Source organism: Labeo rohita, unplaced genomic scaffold, assembly GCF_022985175.1.
Source record: "Labeo rohita strain BAU-BD-2019 unplaced genomic scaffold, IGBB_LRoh.1.0 scaffold_237, whole genome shotgun sequence".
NCBI classification, from domain to species: domain Eukaryota; kingdom Metazoa; phylum Chordata; class Actinopteri; order Cypriniformes; family Cyprinidae; genus Labeo; species Labeo rohita.
Window position 1 is genome coordinate 1 of NW_026128627.1, and position 24,501 is coordinate 24,501.

The window sequence follows — 24,501 nt, forward strand, 5'->3', positions numbered from 1 at the left end:
TGATGATTCCAATGAGTCCAATTATTCAATCACATCATCTATTGAGGATCATCTTTGTTCTTCAATCAAGTTTTTGCATAAATTAGTTTTATTTGTAGTAGACAAATGTGGCTACCATATATCAAAGTTTGAGAGATCTAGCACAAACAACCACTGAGTTACTGATGCTCAAACAAAAAGTGGTACTTTCATCCCCGTTCTGGGAACGTTGGTGGATCCACTTGCGGGCAGTCTGCTTAAAGACATGCAGCTCAGTTGTTCATCAGACCATTGTCAATCCCATCCCCACATTTTAAGCAAGCAGAAAAATGTATGTTTTTAATTTTATTTATTTATTTATTTTTTATAATTGCCTTTGACTGATTACATAATTGTGGCATTTGTAATTGTAATCACGATTAGAAATTCAATTAATTGTGCAGCCCTAAGTCGTGTGTTTATTGTCTTAATGTTTGATCAGTTAAAGCATTTCTATCTTCTTTTTATTCAGCTACAGCGATCACTTTGTCCATATTAAGGATTTCCTGTAACGTCTATGAAACTGACAGAATCTTAAAAAATATACTGCAATATAAATTTTTGACCAGGAAGGGATAATGTTTATGATTAAAGATTATGAGGCCACATGAATAAAAATAAATAATTATGTTAACCCTTTCACGCGTACGATCCACTGATCTATATATAATGACTGGATTGCTCATTGCGTTCTAAACTGCCGCTAGGCAGTGAAGCCACCGGAAGTGTTCGATCCGCCATCTTACTCTTCCCTACCGGTAGAGAACACCATTGACTCCCAGCCAAACCGCTGACCTAAAATCACCCGATTTTAAGCGTATCAGTCACACAGGACTAGTTTTGATAATATGTCTATGTAAATTAATTTTTACTTAAAATGTTATTTGCGATGTTTATGGTCTTTTCGGGCAGGATAAGCAATGTTTTGAAATCGTTCAGGTGGGTGTGTCAGCTGCGCACTTGCCGACACAGTTAACTGATCCAACACAAAATATATTTCTTTATGTAAGGAATTATGCAGGACATATTAAACATGAACATATATCTGGTGTCTGAAATTGATTTAGAATTAGTCAGCATTATTTCTCCTAGTTATGATGTGTATATTTTAATGTCCCTAATTGAGAAACATCAATTTCAAACTCTTAAAGATCGCGCAAATCCTATTATATTAAGTGCCTTACATTATCTGACTATAACTCTACCTGATTTTGCCCAATTTTGTCAATGAAAATAGTCTGAAACAAAGTCACAGTTGAGCCGCATCTCTATTCAAACACAGCTGTATTCCGTTTATAAATGAACGTGCATTTTAAACGAGTCATTGATTCAATTACACATTCGTAAAGAGAGTTGCTTCCTTCATTTCTGAATGAATGATTCAGTGATAAAATACCGCCATCTGCTGACAGTAATTGCTGAAACATGCATTTAGCCTGTAGGAATAAAAACACTATAACAAAACAGCATAAACAGTGATTAACTGTAAGGCAAATTATATGTATTCAAAGCATAAATGTTTATTCAGATTTCAGAATGAGAATTTTGTCATTTGTAAACATGGTGAACGTCCGATGTTTATCGTGTTCCTCTGCTGTTCGCTCCTGTAATGTATATGAACATAACTTTTTAATATGCAGATTGAATTCCGGATATTAAACAAAGGAATGTTTACATGCTTAGGACGTTTGCGTTGCGAGAATGTACAGTGAGACGTCAGATACGAAAACGCTGACTTGTTATGTGATGTTTTCTCATTAAAATCGTATAATTTCCTATTCATTCAATAGAATGTTTGCGAGTACTAGGGAATAGCAATATGGCGGCGCAGTGGCTTCACTTTTATGACGTCATGAGCTATCCAGTTCTCTATTATAGATCAGTGGTACGATCACACCGGTGTGATTCGAACGTTCAGCGCGTCACGTGATCAACTGTTGAATTCAAATCTGCTTTGGCGCTTTGAGCCAGATCAGACGCACTGAGCGCTTATCATATTATCGCAACTATTCCGTGTTTTCAACCATATAATGCTTATTTTAGGTTCCAGACATTTACATACACATACATCCTAGTAAAACAATGCATTTATAGTTAGCAAACTACACGCCAATGTCTATGGCAGCGGCAATAATGATCCTTACAAATGTTATCTGACGACATGATTTATTTATATCATATACACATTGTGTAGGTAACTATAATGTTTACTCTGCTCTTCTCCAAGCTCACCAGAGACTTACTTAAATAATTGTCGGGAGGAGAGGATGAATTTGTGTTTTGTAAATCTCACAGCTCGGATTCAGCGCGAACTAAAATGGCGGCGCCATCACTCGGCATAGATCAACTAACACGCTCATTATAAAAGTGTTTAAACCTCCAAATACATTCACGTGCACATATTTCAGAATCGGAATATCAGATATTTCATAATACAGTGAGCACGTTCGTGAATATTAATAATAAAAACGGAAAAACCATATAAAAGTGATACATGTGTCAGCGCTATTGTGGCTGCGCTGTGCCACGACGCGTCGCCATGGAAACAATAAAGTTAAAAGTTCTAAATAACAGTCGCCTAAAAAAAAAAAACTCACTCTGGGGGCTCAGCTAGAATATTTTAAACTCACGTGTGAAAGGGTTAATGGTATGAAGGGATTATTTATTTACAATTTAATGGTGACTAAGAATATTGAGTCAATCAAAACAGGAACATACTGTGGCTATTTTAACCTGTTAAAACGAAACCAATGAACAATGAACAAAGGCATATCACCAAAGATACATCACAGCTGATGTGCCAATAATAGTGCACATCCCTAGTTTGTAATGTTTTCTTAAAAGATATAATTATATTTTATGCTTATGAACACAAGACCAAATAATACTCTTCATCTCCATCAACCATCAAAATGTAACAAATGTATGTTCATATTTTTACACTTACAGAGCTTTTCTGCAGTTCCTCACAGCAGGTAACAGTCTCCATCGACACACTGTTGTCTTGAAGTTGTACTTGTTAAGGTCAAGCTCATCCAGCACCTCCTCTGACATCAGGATTATGTTTGCCAAAGTTGAGCATTGTGTAAGAGAAAGACTTTCAGTTTTTGTTTTAGAGTTTAAAAATGCCTGCATTTCTTCAACAACAGAGTTATCCTTCATCTCAATCAAGCAGTGTGACAGATTTATCCATCTGTCAGGGCTGACATTGTTATGTTGATCTTGTTTGAGGTTGTGGATTATCTTCTTGATGCTCTTTGGGTTGTTCTCTGTGTGTATCAGTACATCCTGTAAGAGTCTCTGATTGTCTAGTGAGATGCCATGAAGAAATCGAAGGAAAAGATCCAGGTGTCCATTTTTACTGCTCAAGGCTTTATTCATTGCTCCCTTCAGAAACTCATCCAGAGGAACATTTTTACACTGAGTTCTGGACATTCCAGTCAGGAACATTTTCAGAATCTCACTGTTCTTGTGTAAATAGCAGTAAAACACATACAGTGCTGCAAAAAACTCCTGAAAACTCAGATGTACAAAGCTGTAAACCTTCCTGTGATTAATCACAGATTCCTCCCTAAAGATCTCAGTGCAAATCCCAGAATACACTGAGGCATCAGTGACGTCAATGCCGCTCTCTCTCAGGTCCTTCTCATAAAAGATTACATTGCCCTTCATCAGCTGATTGAAAGCTACTTCAGCAAGTTTCACAATAATTTTGCGGTTGGACTGCAGAAGTTTCTCTGGATCTCTCTCTTCATATTTCTGGTTCCTCATACGTGTTTGAATGAGCAGGAAGTGGATGTACATTTCAGTCAGAGTTTGAGGGATTTCTGCACTGAGATCTTGTTTCAGGAGGTTTTGAAGCACAGTGGCTGAGATCCAGCAGAAGACGGGTATGTGACACATGATATGGAGGCTTCTTGCTCTTCTGATGTGTGAGATGATTCTGCTGGCTTGATGCTCATCACTGATCCTCTTCCTGAAATATTCCTCCTTCTGAGGGTCATTGAAACCCTGAATTTCTGTCACACGGTTGATGTATTTAGAGGGGATCTGATTGGCTGCTGCTGGTCTGGTGGTGATCCAGATGAGAGCAGAGGGAAGCAGATCTCCTTTCATGAGGTTTGACATCAACACACTCACTGATGAAATCTCAGTCACATCAGAAACTTTCTGACTGTCTGAAAACATCCGTGAAATTCTGCTTTCATCCAGACCATCAAAGATGAACACAACTTTACAATCATTATAAATCTTTGAGTCCAGGTCTTGAAGTTCAGTATAAAAGCCAATCAGAAGTCTGTGAAGACTGTACTGATGATCTTTAATCAAGTTCAGCTCTCGAAATGGAAGCACAAACATGAAATCTACATCCTGATTGTCTTTTCCTTCGGCCCAGTCCAGAATGAACTTCTGCACAGAGACGGTTTTTCCAATTCCAGCGATGCCTTTAGTAAGAACAGTCTTTATTTTGGTCTTTATTTCGTCTTTCATCTCTCTTGTCTTCTCCTCATATCCTTGTTCAGGTAAAGGATTAAAGATGTCATTGCAGTTGATTGGAGTGTCTTGGAGTGTCCTGTAACTTTTCTCCATCTGTAGCACCTCATGTTCTTCATTCACCCCTTTACTTTCTCCCTCTATGATGTACAGCTGTGTGTAAATCCTGTCCAGGAGGGTTTGATTCTCTTGTAGTTTGATTCCCTCAAATAAGCACTCATACTTGCTCTTCATGCTGGTTTTGTGCTGGTCTTTGACTCTCTGCAGATCATCATGCACTGGTTGGTGAGAATTGAGCTGCAGATCTGTTTCTGTGTCATGATGACTGATGTGACAGTGACAGTGTGAGGACTTGCATTTCTGACAGGACACACGTCTGATCTGGTCATCTCTCCCACCACTGAAAAGACATTAAGATGAACACACAGACATAAACAAACTTAATAAAATATATTAATCAAAATAGAAAAATATTTAAATGTCGCTTTACATGTCTAACTTAACCAAAAAATACTGTTCATTGGACAAACTGTAATTATTAGCATTCTATATGTTGTGTCAATTTAATTCCCAACATTGCAAATTAAGTTCCTCAAAGTTCTGTTCTACAACCAGCATTGTTTATTACACACTGTAGACCAGAGATCCTCACTTTTCACAGAGAGTCAGTTTTACAGACCATCATGGTCTATGTGCATAAACAACACAAAACTAAACTGTTCAGTCCAAAAAAAGAAATCTATTTTTCAGTGTTTACTCTTTTTCACACTCCTATCACACCGTGTAACATCCAGTGTAGAGAGAGGCTGTTTTTTTGTTGATTGTGTGCAGTGTAGACATGGTGCACATTTTTCAGTGGTTTTCATCCCAACAACAAGCTTACAGTGACAACATACTGACATAGTGACTTCAGCGCGGGACCACAGGACAAACATTCATCTCTCACAGTCTGGATGTAAACTTCAGACTGAACCCCCACTATAGATTAATGATGCACAGCAAGGATATTGATAGAAGATAATGCCCGCCATATTTAAAGTATGAATGTCATAACATCCAAAATAAAAAAGAAGCTCAATTAAATAAAAAAAATATAATCTACTTAACAAAAGCCTTGCTGATTCTTTCTTTAAAATTTGTGTAAAGGCAATTCAGAGAATCTAATTTCTAAATTGTTTCTATTGTTGCAAAGTCAAACTGCGTAGTTGTAATAAATTAGCTCAAAAGGGAAATATTTATGATTAATTATAACTGGTTATAATTAATTATGAATATTTAATCAGATCTTAGAATTAACTGTAGCAGAATTAACGTTACAATTATTTGACCTGTTCGTCCACCGAATAGACAGTATAATCATTCATCAATTCTAGGAAAAGTTACTTTCTGGCCAAGAAAGAATACATTTCCTACTTCAGTTAGTACTAGCAGTAACTTAACTTGTAGTAAACTCAAAATGTAGCATGTAGCAAGATCAAATATTCAGTGACTTCAAATTGTGAGCAGCACACAGAGACAATCAATTGTGAATATATGCAATTTAATAAATGGAACTACAGTTAACATACAACTAACTAAGCAAAACACGTGTACATATACATAGATTTCTTAGAGAGAGAGAGAGAGAGAGAGAGAGAGGCAGAGGCAAGAAAGGCAGTATTTAGCATCAGTTAACCAGCGACCACATGAGAATCATCAGAGAAGCAAAATCACCTTAAACAGGGGCTCAACTTAAAACGCGCATCTAAATAGTTGTAAAGGTTACTTGCATTGGCTTTGTTGCTGAACAAGAGTCCTGATGCGGTAGACAATGGAAGTTCTCGATGAATTCCTTTAGGTGTTCTGGAGGTTTTCTCTAGTTCGTTCGAAGATAAGAAAATCCACAGCGAGTCGACAAAGTTACTTGAAGATAAACTACCGGAAAATTGACTCAAAGGAAGAGTCTTGGAGAGTGTCTCAAAGGGTTTGAGCATAGCGTGGGTTGGTGTTAGGGTCTTTTGATAGTTTCCCTACCACACCCACCTTTGGGTGAATTTGGCCAATACAAAGTTTGTATTGCTGACCGGGAGAACTTCTCTTTGTCTCCATTTATGGCCCATTTGCATGTTTATTGCTGGCCTGGGGAATTGATGCAGTTTTACCCACAATATAGTACAAACAGTATGATGCATTTTCTAATCACATGGTGTACACCATTGTTCAGAAAATAAAGTGCAGATTGTTTTGATACCAAGAATGAAACATCTAGGAGATATTAAACCAGAGATACATTCATACATTGAAAAATACACCTTTAGAGATTAACTAGTACCAATAAAAAGGGGTAACTGGGCTAATACAGCATAGAATCATACAAGCAACACATGCATATATCAAGTACATTTATAGCTGGTTAAATATAGTCTAAATAAAGAAAAAGGTTTCGATGTGTGTGCGTTATGTGTATTGGGAGTAGTCTGCCAGCCACCAAGGATCTGAGGTGCTTGGTGCTGGTGATTGCCTCCCTCATGGAATGCCTTTGAAGTCCAATGGGGAAACAAGAGTTGATCTGCTTAGCATCTTCGTGAGAGTGAGGAGGGAACCCTAGACCATTAAACACCCATATACATGTAGAACGTGAGGCCAGGTCTGTAATTTATATGCAAATGTCAAAAGGCTAAAAGGCTCTTTACAACGTAAATCCTAAACGATCATCAATGATCCTAAGCAGACGCTACATAGTAGTAAATTAGACCATTCAACAGATTTTCACAAGTTTTGTGTTCAGCAGGGGTGCAAATTTGTATATATCTACTAGCAAATATTGAATAATTCTTAAATCAAATCTTTTTTTTTTTTCAGAAAATCATCTTCGTTATTTTTAGTTTTCAATTTCAAGATTATTTTGCTGATCCCATTAGCAGATTATTTTGCTTGTTTTAAGGAATAACTCAATTTCTCAACTTTTTTTTTTTTTCCTGAAAACAAGACAATTTTTACTTGTCTAGAAAATGCTTCTTGATTTAAGAATTTTTAGATATTTGGACTAGAAACAAGACAAAAACTCTAAGTAGGAAAGCATTTTTTGCAGTGCACCATACAAGGATAAACACCTTTATATGATTAAAAGAAGTTTGAGCGACAGCTACTGTCTACAATCAACAAGGATTGTTGTTAAGATGTTACATGAACTTAGGGCAAATAAACCACTGTAAATCTTCATTTCAGCACACAGATTTTTGAAGCAGCTGATGGGCTAAATATCTAAGTGCCTCGGATACTGGTCGAGTTCGAGACCGACACCGGGTCTTATAAGTGGAGTTAACATGTGGCAAATTTAATTAAATGGGTATGATTATGAAAGGCACATTACTCCCAATAAAAGGTCTAACAGCTAAAAATGCATATCTAAAGAAAGAACTGTCTGCCCACCTTATATTTCCTGTAAGAGCGGATGTGCCCACTTGTCAATTTTATGTGCTTTGTGTGACTTTCAACCACTAGTCTGCAACACTGCAACACTAAACACCACAATTTTATTCTAATGTAGAGGTCTTCACGAGTTCACTTAGATTCAAGACCCGAGCGGGTTCAGGTCCAAAATATCTACAAGTGCCTCGGATACTGGTCGAGTTCGAGACCGGCACCGGGTCTTGGGTAAGACAAGTTTAGAGTGGTTTGTTTTGAGCATCATACCATTAATGACAGCAGACAGACCTGCTCAAATGCCTCTAAACAGATTATATAAGTTTTAAGATTAGGGTCGAATTCATTGTTTTAAATTCAGAAACACATACTGTTCATCAGTTGTTAGCTGGATTACAAAACTTCTAAATGCTTCTGGTGTATGTCAATTTTTAGTTGTTATTCTCGCTCTTCTAAAGAATTCTATTCAGAGCAGAAAAAAAATCTTTTGGATGTTTGTCAGACATCTGAGAGTTTAACTAATCTTTTATTATTAAGATGAATGTAAAATCACATGACAAAACAATCTCTGAATCAGCTCTGCCTTGGTTATTTGCATAAACCTGTTACCCTCAGTTGACCATTAAAATCACTTCACTGGGACACAGTACAGACAGATTTAGAGCTTTAGTGGTAAGCAGCAAGATCATCTTCCTTCTTTTCTTTATACAGTGATTTTAAATTATGAAATTAATTTAAATGATTTCATAGCCAAGTTTCACTACAGCAAATAGTTGAGGAACTAGATGACACTCACACAGCAGGTCCATCACTGAGTGCAGGGGGCTGAAGCATGGAGTTGTTACTCTTCATAGACACACAGCTGAATCCTGGAGATGCTGCTCTACGAGTGTCTACAGGAGTGTCCTGCTCTTTCTCCTCATACACACTCATTTCACAGTCAGGTTTCTCCTCCTCTCTCTCCTCGTAGACACTCATTTTACAGGCTTTTCTGCTTCTTTTCCTGTTAGATGAGACTTGATTTCAGGCCTTCTTTTCTTTATACAGTGATTTTAAATTATGAAATTAATTTAAATGATTTCATAGCCAAGTTTCACTACAGCAAATAGTTGAGGAACTAGATGACACTCACACAGCAGGTCCATCACTGAGTTCAGGGGGCTGAAGCATGGAGTTGTTACTCTTCATAGACACACAGCTGAATCCTGGAGATGCTGCTCTACGAGTGTCTACAGGAGTGTCCTGCTCTTTCTCCTCGTAGACACTCATTTTACATGTTTTTCTGCTTCTTTTCCTGCTGGATGAGACTTGATTTCAGGCCTGTATGTGGAGTCAGAGAACATAAATTATGCACTAAATTTAATTATTAAAATACTTATTAAAATGTATCTTAAACTTTTTTCAGGATTATTAGAAAAACTTTTACTAGTTCACATACAGCTCTGCAGTCCCTTCACAAAAAATAAATTGTTTTACAACAAAATTATAATATAAGTGAACATGCAATTCACTCTTTGCCAAAAGGTGGCAGTGGTAGAACAGCAGAATTATAGCTGCTACATAAAGTAAACACTACATTATTACAGGCATTATATGGAGGTAATATAATAGGGAAAGAAAATGTCATTAAAACATTCCTGGCCAAAATGTGAGTTTACACAGTTTATGATGTAATTTACACAAAACATTCCTTATTCATTATCAGTAGAAACATGGGCTATTTGGTGATTGCTAAATGCATTTTTGTTCTGCGCTTAATTAATTGAATCATAGCCATTTAAAGGGGGCATGAACTGAGAAACCAACCTTGCGTTTATCTTTTGACATATAAGAGGTCACTGTACTATAAAACATCCTGTAAGTTTCAGAACTCAAAACTTTCTCATTAGTCTAAAAACACTTTATATTGAAGCCAGTCTGCCAAAATGACAGGTTGTGGGATGTATAACTCTGTTATGTAACAATGTGGCTAAACACTGCCTCTACAAAAGAAGATTAACACCTACTTCTACATCACTGTCTGTTTAGCTCCGCCCACCGATTCAGGAGAGGTGAACATACAGGTCTACACAGAAACCAAATACTAAAGATGACTCTGAAGACAACAAGATGCTGGGCAGTGCCAAGTTGTGGAAAAAACTTTTTTTGCATTGCCTTCCTTCTGATCCCAACATTTAGGAAAGAGTGGATGAACTTTATTTTTAATGAAGTTCCAGACTGTGTCAGTAAAAACTCGATCATTTGTTCACTTCATTTTACTATGGATTCATTTGCAAACAAGGCAGAATTCGATATGAGTATTTATGTGTTTTTAACCTAAATCACAGCAGCGTCCATCGGTGAAGGATGTAGACTGTCAAACATGCACAAGTGTTAGCCAATCATAGCAGTGGGTGTTTACTTCCTAGTCTACAATCCACCACACCTATTCAAACATGTTAAAAACAGGACAGGAAATAGCCTATTACTTATAAATTTTGATTTAAAAATCTTGATAACAGTATAAGTGGACCTCAGAGAACAGTGCAAAATAAAAAACAGATGCAGTTCATGACCGCTTTAAAGTGCAATTATCACATTTAAGCGATATTACGATTCCAGTACCTCTGGAACACAGTGACTAAGGTACTTTTTGAGTAATGTTGCTGTCAACGGACAACAATGAGACACAGGGTCAATGACCGATCTAAATAATCCAGATAAAAAATTGTTCCCCATTATTAATGGGAAAGTGCCAGAGCATTGAGAGCATCCTGATAGCTCATGTATATAACAGACAGTGTTGGGGAGTAACTAATTACAAGTAATGGAATTACGTAATTTAATTACAAAATAAATGTAATTGTAATTAGTTACAGTTACTGAGAAACAATATGTAATTAAATTACAGTTACTTTTGAAAAATGCCAGTGATTACAAAGGGGATTACATCTGAATTTTTTCACAGACCCACCCCCACTTACAGATTTAATTGACTTATTTTATAAATTGCATTGACTGCTCTAAAATGAGACACCAATGTTTCAGGAGTTTAGGACACAGAATAGGACACATGCTTATTCGATAACTTTTATTTCCTATTTGGGTTTATGCATAAACTATTTTTTAAGATTGTTTTTTCCAAGGCATTGTTAGATGCTAGTGTTTTCTGTCATAACTATGCAAACATTTGATTTCAAACCCAGTATCATAGCTATTAAACTATTTATTGTTATGATGTTATTCATGTTACACTCTAAAAAAACGCTGGGTTAAAATAACCCAAATTGGGTTATTTTGGTAACCCAACGCTGGGTCAAATATGGACAAACCCAGCGTTGGGTTATTTTAACCCAACTTGTTGGGTTAAATCTTTGACCCAACACTTTGGGTTGTTTTATTTACCTAGACTATTGACAAAAGAAATACTATGTTGCTGGTTGAAAATAAACCTGAAATATTTAATAATAAAGAAAATAAATAATAATAAACAATAATCAAAGAGAATTACTTAAGACAACAAAAAAAGAGACAAAATGAATTTATAAAAGGCTATTTTAATGCAAAATAAAAAATACAATTTGCATTAATAAATGTTAAAATATACATGTGCACTCAAAAAAAATATTTCAGCCCTTAACTTAATTCAATTACGTACAAAAGTTGCATGCATTTGGATTACATAGTTTTAATTTAAACAAATCAATTAAACTTAATGTGATTCAAATGCATCAGTCTTACATAAATGAAACAGGCAAAGTTGATGTAATATTTCCCAGTGTTAAACAAACCCTGCTCAGTGTTCATGTGTTTCCACACTACAGAGTGTTCAAGTAGCATTGACACAGTGTTGGAGTTAAGGAGATCATTATGTCACGATTGACCAATAATGATGAACACCTGCTGTTTACAAGCTGAATCACAGAAGGAAAGAGAAACACAAGAATCAGACACAGCCAAAGAGAAAATGAACTTAAATAAATAAAGACATTAAATCTCTGATTAAACAACTCCACAAACAACATTACAGTTTGACTTGATTTCTGTCATATATCCACAAATATTATTTCAGAACATCTAAACAGAGGTTTAGAGGTTTATTTTTTTATTTTTTATAAGTTTCAATTGACCTCACCATCATTCAAAATGGCCGCGAAGGTAGCGCTTGGCTCGTCGAGTAGGGGGAGTGGCTTACTCTCTTAACTGTCACTTGATTGGATAAAATCAGTAACCCAATGTTGGGTTACACAAAAACAACCCAACACTGAGCAAAACAACCCAACTAAATGACCCAACAGGCTTAACCCAGCAGTTGGGTTAAAAAAACAACCCAACATTTTTTAGAGTGTATGATCTTGTTATGACATATAGCGCGGTGACCCGAGTTCAATTCCCGTCTTGAGGTCCTTTGCCGATCACGCTCCCCTCTCTCCTCCCAGCTCTTTCCTGTCATCTCTCTACTGTCCTATCACAATAAAAGGCATAAAAGGACAAAAAAAGTAAAAAAAAATGTAAAAAAAAAAAGTCTAAATTTGTGGTGGCTGTGCTTTAAATTATATTATTACACAGCTCAGACTCATTCGGGGCAACTTAAGTCAGTGCTATATGCTTGATAATTTTTCTTGGTGCACTCTAAAAAGTGCTGGGTTATTTCTTTAAACACATTGCTGGGTTATTTGTGCTGGGTCAAAATTCTGGGTTGTTTGAGGTACTGTAAACACATAGTTGGGTTGATCATGCTGGGTCAAATGGACTTTCACCACTGAACACGCGGGTTGGGTTATTTTAACCCAACCAGTTTGTTTATTTTTCCACTTCATCAAACTTTCTGGATTCTTCACTCGTCTCCTCATCAGGCGGTCACGAAATTCACAGCAAGCAGGATTATACGGTAAGTTAATATGATTATATGATTATTTACCTTTATTTTTTAATAAGTTGTGGTTTAAAGCACAGTAATTTCACTATTTGATGCAATATTTGATATGTCGCTGTGCGGGGTTAGCGTTTATTCTGTGAATGATTAACGAATGTTAAGTAGCAGCATATAGTGAGGTACTTTCTTGCCTCAACAATCGCTTTTTCATTAAATAAAAGTTGTGTGTGTGCAAAGTTTTATTTGTATACATTACACATCCTTTTTTATCAGTACTGTCCATTTTTAACGCTCATAAAACCAGGCATAGGTTAGAAATACGGGGTAAGTTCAGTTACTGTCTGTATACTGTATGGCTTTGTAATGTTTTGTCAGAATTATGTCATTTCGTACTAAAATTGATCTTTTAAGGACATATTTTTTCAAGTCAATGTCTGCGACCTGCCGAATCCAACGATAGATCCGTCATTTTATGTTGTGAATTTTCGCGCTCTTTTTTTCCTCAGGTAACTGCATTAGCTCCGCTATTCACCTTACTTTAACTCTTGTGGTGTATAAGCAGTGGTGTAGTGTAGGGTATACACAGGTATAGGGCTTATACCCACTTTTTTATCAGTTGGCTTTGCTTGTACCCACTTCTAAATCCCCTCTGTTGCGCATCGAGTGTCCTGCATTAGCCAAAATCGTGACAGTCCACATGTATAGCTCATTTGATCGCATGTGCGTATATGCAAATATTCCTTAAAAACACCCGGTAAAGACAGTGATGCGGTCAGAACCGTGGCGCGGGATTCCTTTTAAATACATTTGATAATTTCGCCTAAATGCGCCCGCGCCCGCTCCGTCCGCTCCTCCACCCAGATGCTGCCTGTTCACACGTGAGGGCATGTCATGGGAGGGGAAGCTCTGACAGAGAAAACCAACCGATTTAATCAGAAACTGCGGAGAATCACGTGATCTGTGTTTAAACGATTGTGCTGCATGTAGCCTAAATGCATTAACGTGCTTTCTATATAAAATAAGTAATTGTTTTGTGAAATTCTAATTTTCTAAATCTGAAATTTCATTCTAGATATGTGAGATTCATGCTGGTGCAGATGGACAGCTTTGTAATGGAGAAGTTGAAGGAAAGGCAGCTTTATACCCTAGTTAAAATCTTTGAAGGTAAGTTATATCATTCAGTAACATTCAATAACCATGAATTGTTTTAGAATTTGATCTTTTCATTAAAATAACCATAGTTACTGGTATTATACATAGTTACTTATTTAACCACATTTGTGTGTTTTTTTAATTTTATTATTGTTTTTTTTTTTTTTCAAACTTGATCAGATTTCACAAGACTTCAGGAAGCGACATCCAGTGGCAGACTTTTTGTAGACTGGACATTTGCAAGATGGAAAGGTGCATTAAGAGCTGGGTGACATGACTTCAGGTAAAGTATTTCCTTTAATATGTCAATCTATAGAAAATTTTCATATGAAAGTGTTTCACTGTGTTGTTTTGATTATGAGATAAGTTTCACAATTTGCACTGTATTATTCTTATGGTCTAGATGTTAAAGGGGAGAGTGCTTTCAAAGTCCTGCCCATTCTGGAGGAAGGGTCCACAGAACCACAACCACAGAATTCTGGAAGCCATTCATTGACATGCAAACCTGTAAGTTATGTTTTACTTTTTCTATATATATATATATATATATATATAGATGTAAAAGACTAAAAATGTGCAGTTTGAAATTTTCTTCTAAAATGAGTATATTTTAAGGCTTAAGTGTCTTCAAGACTAAGTGTCGTATAATTAACAGGTGGGGACCAGCATGGTGGATTTGTGCCTTGGGGATGAGACAACGACATCCCAGACCTTCTCCATTGTTACGGGCCGTGCCACTGAAGCCACTGCCTTGTTGCCTGGAAATTTCTCCAGCTTGCAGTATATTATATTGATGGACATAAGTCTTCATGTGTGAATTTTATTTTTTCAGTTTTTTGTGGCCAATTGTAACATGTTTTAAATTGTCATATGTATTGTCTGGTGGACACTTTGTTTGGCTTAGTTTTAATAGCACAATGTTTGGAACGATTCTCATGTGGTCATAATTAATTTTTGAGTGTTCTGCTGCTGCAGTGTTAACGAAGAATCGGAATCTACAGTGCCTAGTTTACACAGTTTTGTGTTTTAAAGTAACTGATCTACTAAAATTGTTGTTTTATGTGTCTGTAATGGTTACACAAAATGTTTTACAGCTGCACCCATTTGAAAATTGTTTTAAAAAGAAATAAAACTCGTTAAATTGATGTTTACAGTTGCATTTTTTTGTGTTTTTCTAACTGTATTACAGAAAAAGCAATAATAATTTTACATTCTTCTGTGATTATTTATTATTATTGGTAAATATAAAGGTAGCAAGGCAATGAGACAAAAAAATAACCCAATGATTAGGTTATGTTTAACCCAGCAACACAGTTAACCTGACCCACTGGTTGGGTCAAATAAACAACCCAGCATTCTGGGTCAAATGGTTAAACCCAGCACTTGGGTCAAAACAACCCAACGCGTGTTCTGTCCCATAGTTACCCAGCGGCTGGGTTAAGGTTGGGTTATTTTTTAACCCAGCACTTTTTAGAGTGTGGAAGCTTTGTGTTTGCTTAGCTAATAAGATAATAAAGCTTAACTAAAAATTATGTGAACAATTTCTTAATTCTGTCATCCTGGTATCGTGGACTTGCTCTATTGTTTTCTACAAATGCAGCTGCTGCCATTTTTTTTTTTTAAACTGTAATGGATTATAAGATAACTAACAAACTAGTACTACTACTTACTTACTTATGTGGTGAAATGTTGTGTAAGAAAACTGGTATGACTGCACTGTATCCCTAAAATGTCTAGTTTGAACTTGCCATTTGCTAGCAACTGATTTCTTCATGGAAGCTTTGCGTTCAAATATTTCAACTCAGATCAGTGTTTCATGCAGCTGTGTAATAAGTGAGATAATGTACATTCAGCCAGTTGTTATTGCAAAATAAAGATGTATGTTATCCCTTACTTATTATAATTTTAGTGATAAAGGATTTTGAAAGTCTGACAGTAATCAGTGTTGAACGGTACTGTAAGGTACATGTAAACTGCCTGGTTTAAATGTTTCAAAATGATTAACAGTTGAAAATATTAGAAATTTAGAAAAGTAATCACAAAGTAATTAAAAGTAATAAGTTACATTACTTTAATAAAGTAATTGAAAAGTTACACTACTTATTACATTTTAAATCAAGTAACTTGTCTGTAACCTATTACATTTCCAAAGTAACCTTCCCAACACTGATAACAGAGATGTTTATTTAACTTCCGCATTTACACATATTTTTTAGATTGTCAATGAAGTCATCAATGCCATTAATAACCGAGTGCACCACTGATGCTGGCGCGCGCGGTAAATCATGTCCGCGAGAGGAAAGCAGATCTACACGTGAGGAAACGGGAACCGTGAGCTCCTGTCAAAACTTCGTGAGTATGTGACATGTTCTCTGCGCGCAATACAAGCCCCCGCCCGCACGTGATCATTCCCACATCCTCGCGCTCAATCTTCTCATCTGCTCACGCGAACACTTTTATTTTTGTCAATCGTGAGGCGGGACTTGCTGTTTTAATTGTAATCTCAAACACCATTGGTTACCTCCTCTTTTCCGGAAGTCAGCTGTGACTGGACGCCTGTGCACACAATACAACAGCACTGCTTTTATTCTCAAAGTGCTATTACTATTATTATTATTATTATTATTATTATTATTAACAATTACGTCGGTTCGTGTAACCGTATCTCAAATGTGTTCGTGATCGTACAGCTTTCAAGAAATGTCAGTTTGCCATATTTTGCTGTATTTCTCTCTAAAGGCGTCTCCGTTTTTAAAGCATTTCATACGGATTAACGTAGTCAGATAAATTGCACTTTCAGAACTGTCACGTCCATAACACTGATTTTTTCCTCAGCAACAAAACACAAATTTATTGAAGAAAACAAAAAAGGCATATAGTCTATGTTTTGTGAATTGAGAACCTTTTCTCCATCCGGCAGATATTGTTGCTTTTATCCTGATACTTTTCTCAGGGTTTTAGAAAAATATAAATAGATTGTACAAGTTATTGGTAATGAATACATTCTATGAGAATTTATGTTTCAGGTTTTGACTGCAAATGTCACATCCATAATGCTGAAACTGCGTCATGCTAATCTTTGAAATAATTGCTTTTTTGTACAAAGTTGTGCTGGTAGTTTTTGAAACTTTTAAAATGTTTTTTTTTTTTTTTTTTTTTATTTTTTTGTGAATGTTCATTAAATAGTATATTATTAAATAGTATAATATGTTCTACACATTTCATTGTTTGATTGTAATGTTTCATTTAATATTTATTTATTTATTTTTTATAAAGAGATATAAAATATACTGGGCAGAACTGAGTTAAGTGTATTGGTCGGGCCTCTGCAACTGCCCAACTTTATCATGTGAGAGAAGATTGAGCATCAGCATCAGTGGTGCGCTCGGTTATTAATGGCATTGATTTGCCGCCATAGTCGTGGATCATCAGCCTAAAATCTTAAGCTGACACACAGATATCCACCATAGATATATCTATACCTATAGCCAGTGTTGCCAGATTGGGCGGGTTGCCACCCAATTGGGCTTCTTTTGATCGGCTTGGACCGGAGAATAACGCATTGGGCAGGTAGACAAAATTTGGGCTGCTTTAAAACAATTAAAAGCCGCCCAATCAGCTGCTTTTTTCTTCGCTTTTATCTTTAGTCATGTTATTTTAATATGTTCAAGCTCAAAATATCACAGTAAATGTGTAGTGCAGTCATCAACATCATTTAACAGAGACCTATCAATCAATTTACCATATTTTATGTTGGTGAGATGTGATGACTCGTGAGTGACGGGGTTTTGGAGCTATAAAGGGCAAGATTTTGAATGTGCAGCTATATATTCATTCATTCATTTTATTTGAGTGATTGCAATGGCAAAGTGGCCTAAATATAAGTTACATGATAAAAAGTTTTAGAGTGACTTAAATCTCACAACGTGGATTACACGTAGTGAGAGATGAATAGAAGATTTCTAAGTATAATTGTAACTGAAATAAAATAACAGCTGAATGATTTAATAAAAATCAAAACTGAATATGGGGACTATACGACACTGTCCTGCATCAGAACATCTTTTAAACAGTCCAGACTACTCTTGGCATTGACAGCTGCTGGACTTGAACAGTTTTAACTGTGCAAAGTTCTGCATGATCTTCTAAAATGTGTACTTTATGAAATACGTGCTGTAGTTCTGTCTGAAGATAAAGCACAAGACAGTGGTAAGCACATTATTGTTGTTAATTGTTATTATTATTATTAAAATATTTCTGGGCATTTTAAGCATATTTTCTGACTCACTTTAATGCATTTGCCCTGTTTTGATCCATATTCCTGTGAAACTGATTTATCTTTATTTTATTTTGTCATCTTTATTTTTTTAAGGAGATAAAAATGGTCCTTGTCAACCTTGATTGACATGGCAATAAAATTCCATCACATTATTTTGGCTGTAAAAATTTTGGGCTGGTTTTTGTTGAAGTGGGCGGGTTTTGGTGAGCTTTTGGGCTGGAAATCGTCAACCCGATTCTGGCAACACTGCCTACAGATACATATTTATGATATCCACACATTTGTAAGTTAATGAATTCACAGTGTATGACATTACAGGAAACTAGTCACCCGATCTGGATGTTTTTACACAGCAAGGTTGAATGGACGAAAATGCCTTTGCGAGTCCTTTGAGTGTGAGTGTATGTTTGTTTATATAATAATGTTGTCACACTGCAAACTCCCATAATTCATCGAAAAATATAATTTACGTGCAGCTAGAACTTCCCTAGTGTAGGCCATTGAAGCCTGTACGTTAATGCTCCCCTCCAAACCTTATGTGACATGTCTGTTAAGACCCAAATGATACTGATATTAAAGTTATAAAACGTTATAAGAAACTTACCGCAACATGTGAAGGTATTTTCTGGTTATGAATCTTGCAAGATGCTGTCAAGTAATCCGATGCGAGTTGCTTTTACTTTCACTTTGACCTTCTTTTTCTGGTACTGTTTAATGGCGGTTGATAAACCAAATGATGGTGTTTTACTGCCGCCAACCGGACTGGAGTGAAAAGCATCAATACAATGGAAGGACAAATCATTCACAGAAAGAAAGAAAGAAAGAAAGAAAGAAAGAAAGAAATTCTATTTTTCAATCCTGTTATTTGAAGACTGTATTTTAGACTGTCCTACACCACAGTTTAATAGATTAACATGGGTTAAACCTAGATCTCCCAATTTCTTAAACAGCTCCTCTCTTTTCTTAGTAAACCCTGCACAATGTAGTAGTACATGCTCTATTGTTTGTATTCCACCACAGAAACATATTTTAAACAATGAATGATTTAAACCAGAATGTCCTATTCATAATCTTGGAATAATTGTGTATTTTTTATACTGTTGAAACATATTCTTCCTTTGTCAGATTTTTTTCTGTTTCTCTGTCCCACATTTCATGTCACTTTATATTCATGAGTTCTTTGATTTATTTTCTTTATTTCTGCTTTACCCAATGGAATTTGAACTTCAATATTCATAAGTTTTATTTCTTTTTAGCCATGCAGTTTGTTGACTACTTCATGACCCTTTTTTCCTGCATGTGCAGGTACTTTATGTGACAAACAGGTGATACTCTAAAAACAAACAGCTCCACACTGAATGTGATGAAATAGAACTAGACCCTTACTGTCAGTGTAGTAAGTAAACCTGAACTACAAACTAGAGGTGACACTTGAAATAAAAGGAGTTATCAATTATTTCAAAATAAATAGTAAAAATGATGAGATAAATTAGGGCAAAGTGGGACACATAATCACTGAAGCTATTATCACAAACAATTAATTTGTTCATGGCCCTGGTGTGGCTGAGAAAACAAAGGACAGTTGTCAAAACAATGTGTGATCTTATAGAGGGAAAGTTAAAAAGTCTGGCTAGGAAAAAAAAAAAATAATTATTTTATTTTATTTTATTTATCCTTTATTTAACCAGGAGAAGCCCATTGAGATTAAAAATCTCTTTTGCAAGGGAGACCTGGCCAAGACAGGCAGCTAAATTACATCACATCATTACATACATACAAAAACACACACACACACACACACACACACACAAAACGGATTGAAAGCCAATTTTGCACTTACAATGAAATCACAATTAAAAACATTGACATGTGAGGGACTCCAACTCAAAACATCTCATTTTTAACTTAAAAACACTCAAAGGAATCAATTTACTAAGTTTTAAGGTATTCTGCAGCAAATTCCATGTAAAGGGTGCAGAATAAACAAAGGCCCTTTTACCCAACTCAGTACTGACACGTGGGACAGAAAGCAAGACAACAGCCTGAGAACGGAGAGAGTAATGACCAGTACTTTTTTTCATAAGAAGTGAACATAAATAGGATGGAAGCACACCAAGAATAGCCTTATATATAAATGTATACCAATGACAGAGCCTCCGTGTGGCCAGAGCAGACCACCCTACACGAGAGTACAGCTCACAGTGGTGGCTGCGAGCTTTACAATTAGTAATAAATCTCAACGATGCATGATAGGCTGCGTCAATCATATGAAGGCATTGAGCAGATGAATGCATATACAATATATCACCATAGTCCAACACACATAAAAAAGTAGATGCCACTAGCCGTTTTTTAACATTAAAAGAAAAGCACAGCTTATTTCGAAAGTAAAAACCCAATTTTAACCTCAACTTTCTCACTAAACAGTAAACATGAGGCTTAAATGATAGGCAATCATCAATAACAATACCAAGATACTTATAAGTTGTAACAGTCTGTATTTCACGTCCGTCAAGAGTAATCACTGAAGGAACATTCAGTGGTCTATTCCGAGGGTCCGTGAAGAGCATAAGTTTGGTTTTGTCTGCATTGAGCACAAGTTTCAGCTGTAGCAAAGTGTTTTGGACCACAGTGAAAGCATTCTGTAAATGTTCAATGGCTTGTTTAAGAGAGGATGCACAGCAGTAAATAACTGTGTCATCTGCATAAAAATGAAAGTTTGCATCAAACACATGCCAATCAAGGTTATTTATATAAATAGTAAATAGAAGAGGGCCTAACACAGAACCTTGTGGAACCCCTTTAAGAATTGGTAGAATACCAGATTGAACACCATCATGCTTAATGCTCTGGGTTCTGTCACTAAGATAGTTTGAGAACCAAGAGACAGTATTAATGGCAAAGTTCAGCACTCTTAAGAAACGAGGGGAAATTAATTGCTTTCTCTCTTGTTATTTCAATCCTTACCACTGGGGGACACTCTGGATCTTTTCTGGTCTGGTGTCAGTTCAGTACAAAAGATGCATTTATTTTGTTTGCAATGATGCTGAGAATTGAACTGTTTAGCATGTGGTTATTTGTTTTGTGTTTGTACACAGAAAGGTTATTACTTATATATCATTCTGCAGTGAAGTGAAAATTCTTCCTTTAATCATTAGGTCTTTGTTGTGAAACCAAAAATTACAGTATGTTGGAAATATTGAATTATAGTATTGAATTATAGTTTGATAATAGTTTGTTAATTTAATGATTTATGTGTTTCACACATTTTTTCACACAATTTTTCTAAGTTTTGTTTAATTTCTTGCTATAAATTAATATTCTTGTAATTAAATATACACATGGTTGATTGAAATATCTCTCAAGGTGAAGCAAATTTTTGTACCGTGTACTGCTGCTAAATAAATGCATACATACATAATTAACACTGCTCTATGACCTTTGCAAACCCATTTTTTTTTTTCGTGTTCCACAAGAAAGGGAAAAAATGATGGAGCAACACTATGGTGTAAATAATGGCAGAATGATCAGTTTTGTGTAAACTAGTTCTTGTGTTGCCAAAGTGCTCTTACTCGTATTTTACACTAGATGGCGCCACAATGCTTAGGATTCACTAAATTAATATCACAGATGGGTGTAGCAGGTTTGAGTTTTGGACTGTGCTTTTGCTACAGTGGTTTTCTAAACCTTATGGAAATATATGAGACCTAATCAAATTACCTGAATATACAATGTGGATTCAGATATAAACATCTCTCAGGTAATCTTCATCCTATGCATAAATATCCACTTTTCAGCTCTGGTTTACACTCTTTGTGAATTATGTGCAAGGATAAAGTAATAAATTAGGATAATGAAGTCATCTCTTATGGATCTGTGAGTTCACTTGTGCTCAAATTTGTTGTTCTTCATGTCTCTCATCTCCATTTAACAATGAGCTACAGATTGATTCACATGTACTAGTGTCATTTGTGATCAGGATGCTTGTACTGCTGTACATCTGAACATGGAGTTTGACAGAAAGGATTTCACTGGCTAGTAACAGTAATCAGGGCTCTCAAGTTTTGGAAAAAGTTTGGAGTGAGATTACTATTAGGGGAGGAGCCGCTCAAATATTTGCAGATAGAAATGATAGAAATGCAATTTTATCTATTGTTCAAAATTGACCAGCACAAAATAGTAATTATCACAACTGGTACATCTGATAAAAGTCAAATTTATATATAAATTTAAAAAATATTTATCAAAAATATAAATGTTCAAAATTGACCAGCACTGTAAAATAGTAATTATCACAACTGGTAAATCTGATAAAATGTCAAATTTATACAAAATAAAAAAAAAAACAGGCTTATAAATCATGCAGAATGTTTTATATATTTAAAAATATAAATGTAGGGTGAAAAAATACGGTTTGTAAGTATAAAAACCATGTTGCAATGTCCCCAAAAACATGTAAACCCAACATGTGTGTGTGTGTGTGTGTGTGTGTGTGTGTGTGAGAGAGAGAGAGAGAGAGAGAGAGAGAGAGAGAGAGAGAGAGAGAAGGCCAAATTAAAATGGCATTTTGTGCTCAATTTTGAACATGGTACTGTACACACTAACAAGTAATCAAATGATGTATTGCAGAAAAAAATAAAATCTGCCCTGAGCAATGTAGTTAAATTACCTATGAAAATCAAGCTTGTTGACTGGTCTAAAATATGAGACACCAATGTTTCAGGAGTTTAGGACACAGAACAGGACACATGTTATTTGATTACTGAATTTTAGAAAAGTAATCAAAAAGTAATCAAATGTAATCAGTTACATTACTTTTAAAGCACTTAAAATAGTTATGCTACTTTTTACATTTTAAATAGGGTAACTTGTTATCTGTAACCCATTACATTTACAAAATAACCTTCCCAACAATGTTGTATTTTTGAAATATATAAAATTATAAAAAATGTATAAATTTGTCTGTCTTTTATCAGATTTACCCAGGGTGTAATTTGTGAAAAAAGCAGAGGGGGGATTGCTTTTGAAAACTTTTTTCCCTCTCCACAGGTGGAAGCTGAACCAACTCCAGTAAAGCTATAGCCTAACTAAGTAACCTAATGTTAGTGTAATCTGTTAACAATGCACATTATATACCCTTTTTTTTAGGCAAGTACCAGATACTACGGAGCCCCTTAAGGGACATGGTGGTGAAAAAAATCAGAGTGAGTGAAAAAAAATCAGGGTGGGAGGAAAAATATTTTTCAGATTTTTTTGGAAAAATAGTTTACATTGCAGTTTGCAATTGAGCGACTCATAGAGTTTGATTCTGAACTTGGACTCATGTAGGCTATTATATAAATACATCAAGGCACGATTTTGGGACATTCTAACACTGTACAACACTGTAGGACCAAATTCAGAACACACCTTATATACCAGAATAGCTCAGTATATAAACGTAACCCGCTAAATTGCACATTAAACGTATCCCCCAGAAAGAAAACTTAACGGGATAATAGAGTATAAAAGGCTGAACTCGGTATACAGTTTGTTATACATTTTAAATGTAGGAAAGCAGGTAAACCCCGAATATGAACAGAAAGCTCTAAATTGCATGTTAAGCCTTTTCCTCCCATAAAGAAAACGCGGCTTCATGAAGACGTTGATAAAAAAATTTATGTTTTATTAAAAATAGGCAATTAATGCAGTAATCCATTAAACCAGTGGTTCTCAGATGTTCCAGTAGGTGGCGGCATGTCACTGTCTTAATGAGCAAGGCGTCGCGTCATTCATTGATTCATTCAATACCCTGATAGCACACTCATTCTGAGACGTAACTAATTTACATCTGCAAGACATCTGCAAGACGTAGTTTGCTCATCTGCAATAGTTTAGATGTTTCCTATCAGATGTCAAATAGGTTATTAGATGTCTTTAATATGTATATGAATTAGAATGTATGTAAAACTGACATCTTACAGACGCTGCCAGATTTCCACAGAGCAGATGCTTTCCAGATCAAGAGATCTTTAAAATACATCTCGCAGCCGTATGTGTGCTATCTGGGTAACTAAGCCAATGGTTGTAGTTATGAATGGGTTATTAATCACGGACTCTGGAAAGCTGCAGATTAATTCAGAAACGAAACACCGCTGTTGCTTGGAGACACACCAGTTCTGTTGCGAATTTCGTTTAAACATCATGTTTAAAATGTAGGCTACATTTAAAATGTCACTTAATATAATTCTTCATACTGCAGTACATGAGGAGAGTTTATCCTATGTTGTATACCCAGCATGCATTGCAACATGAAGTG

At 35.7% G+C, this 24,501-nt stretch overlaps 1 protein-coding gene across 1 annotated transcript; it reads right to left on the reverse strand.

Annotated features, from left to right (window-relative positions):
- Window positions 1-2,965: 2,965 nt before the first annotated feature.
- LOC127159623 (protein NLRC3) lies at window positions 2,966-18,895 on the reverse strand (the record flags this gene model as incomplete). The annotated part of the gene is made up of 4 exons (XM_051102412.1): window positions 18,808-18,895; window positions 9,050-9,237; window positions 8,714-8,920; window positions 2,966-4,912 (listed from the first exon to the last, which is right to left on the reverse strand). Coding segments are annotated over exons 2-4 (2,291 nt in total), but the record flags the coding sequence as incomplete, so codon positions are not given.
- Between the last annotated feature and the right edge of the window lie 5,606 nt (window positions 18,896-24,501).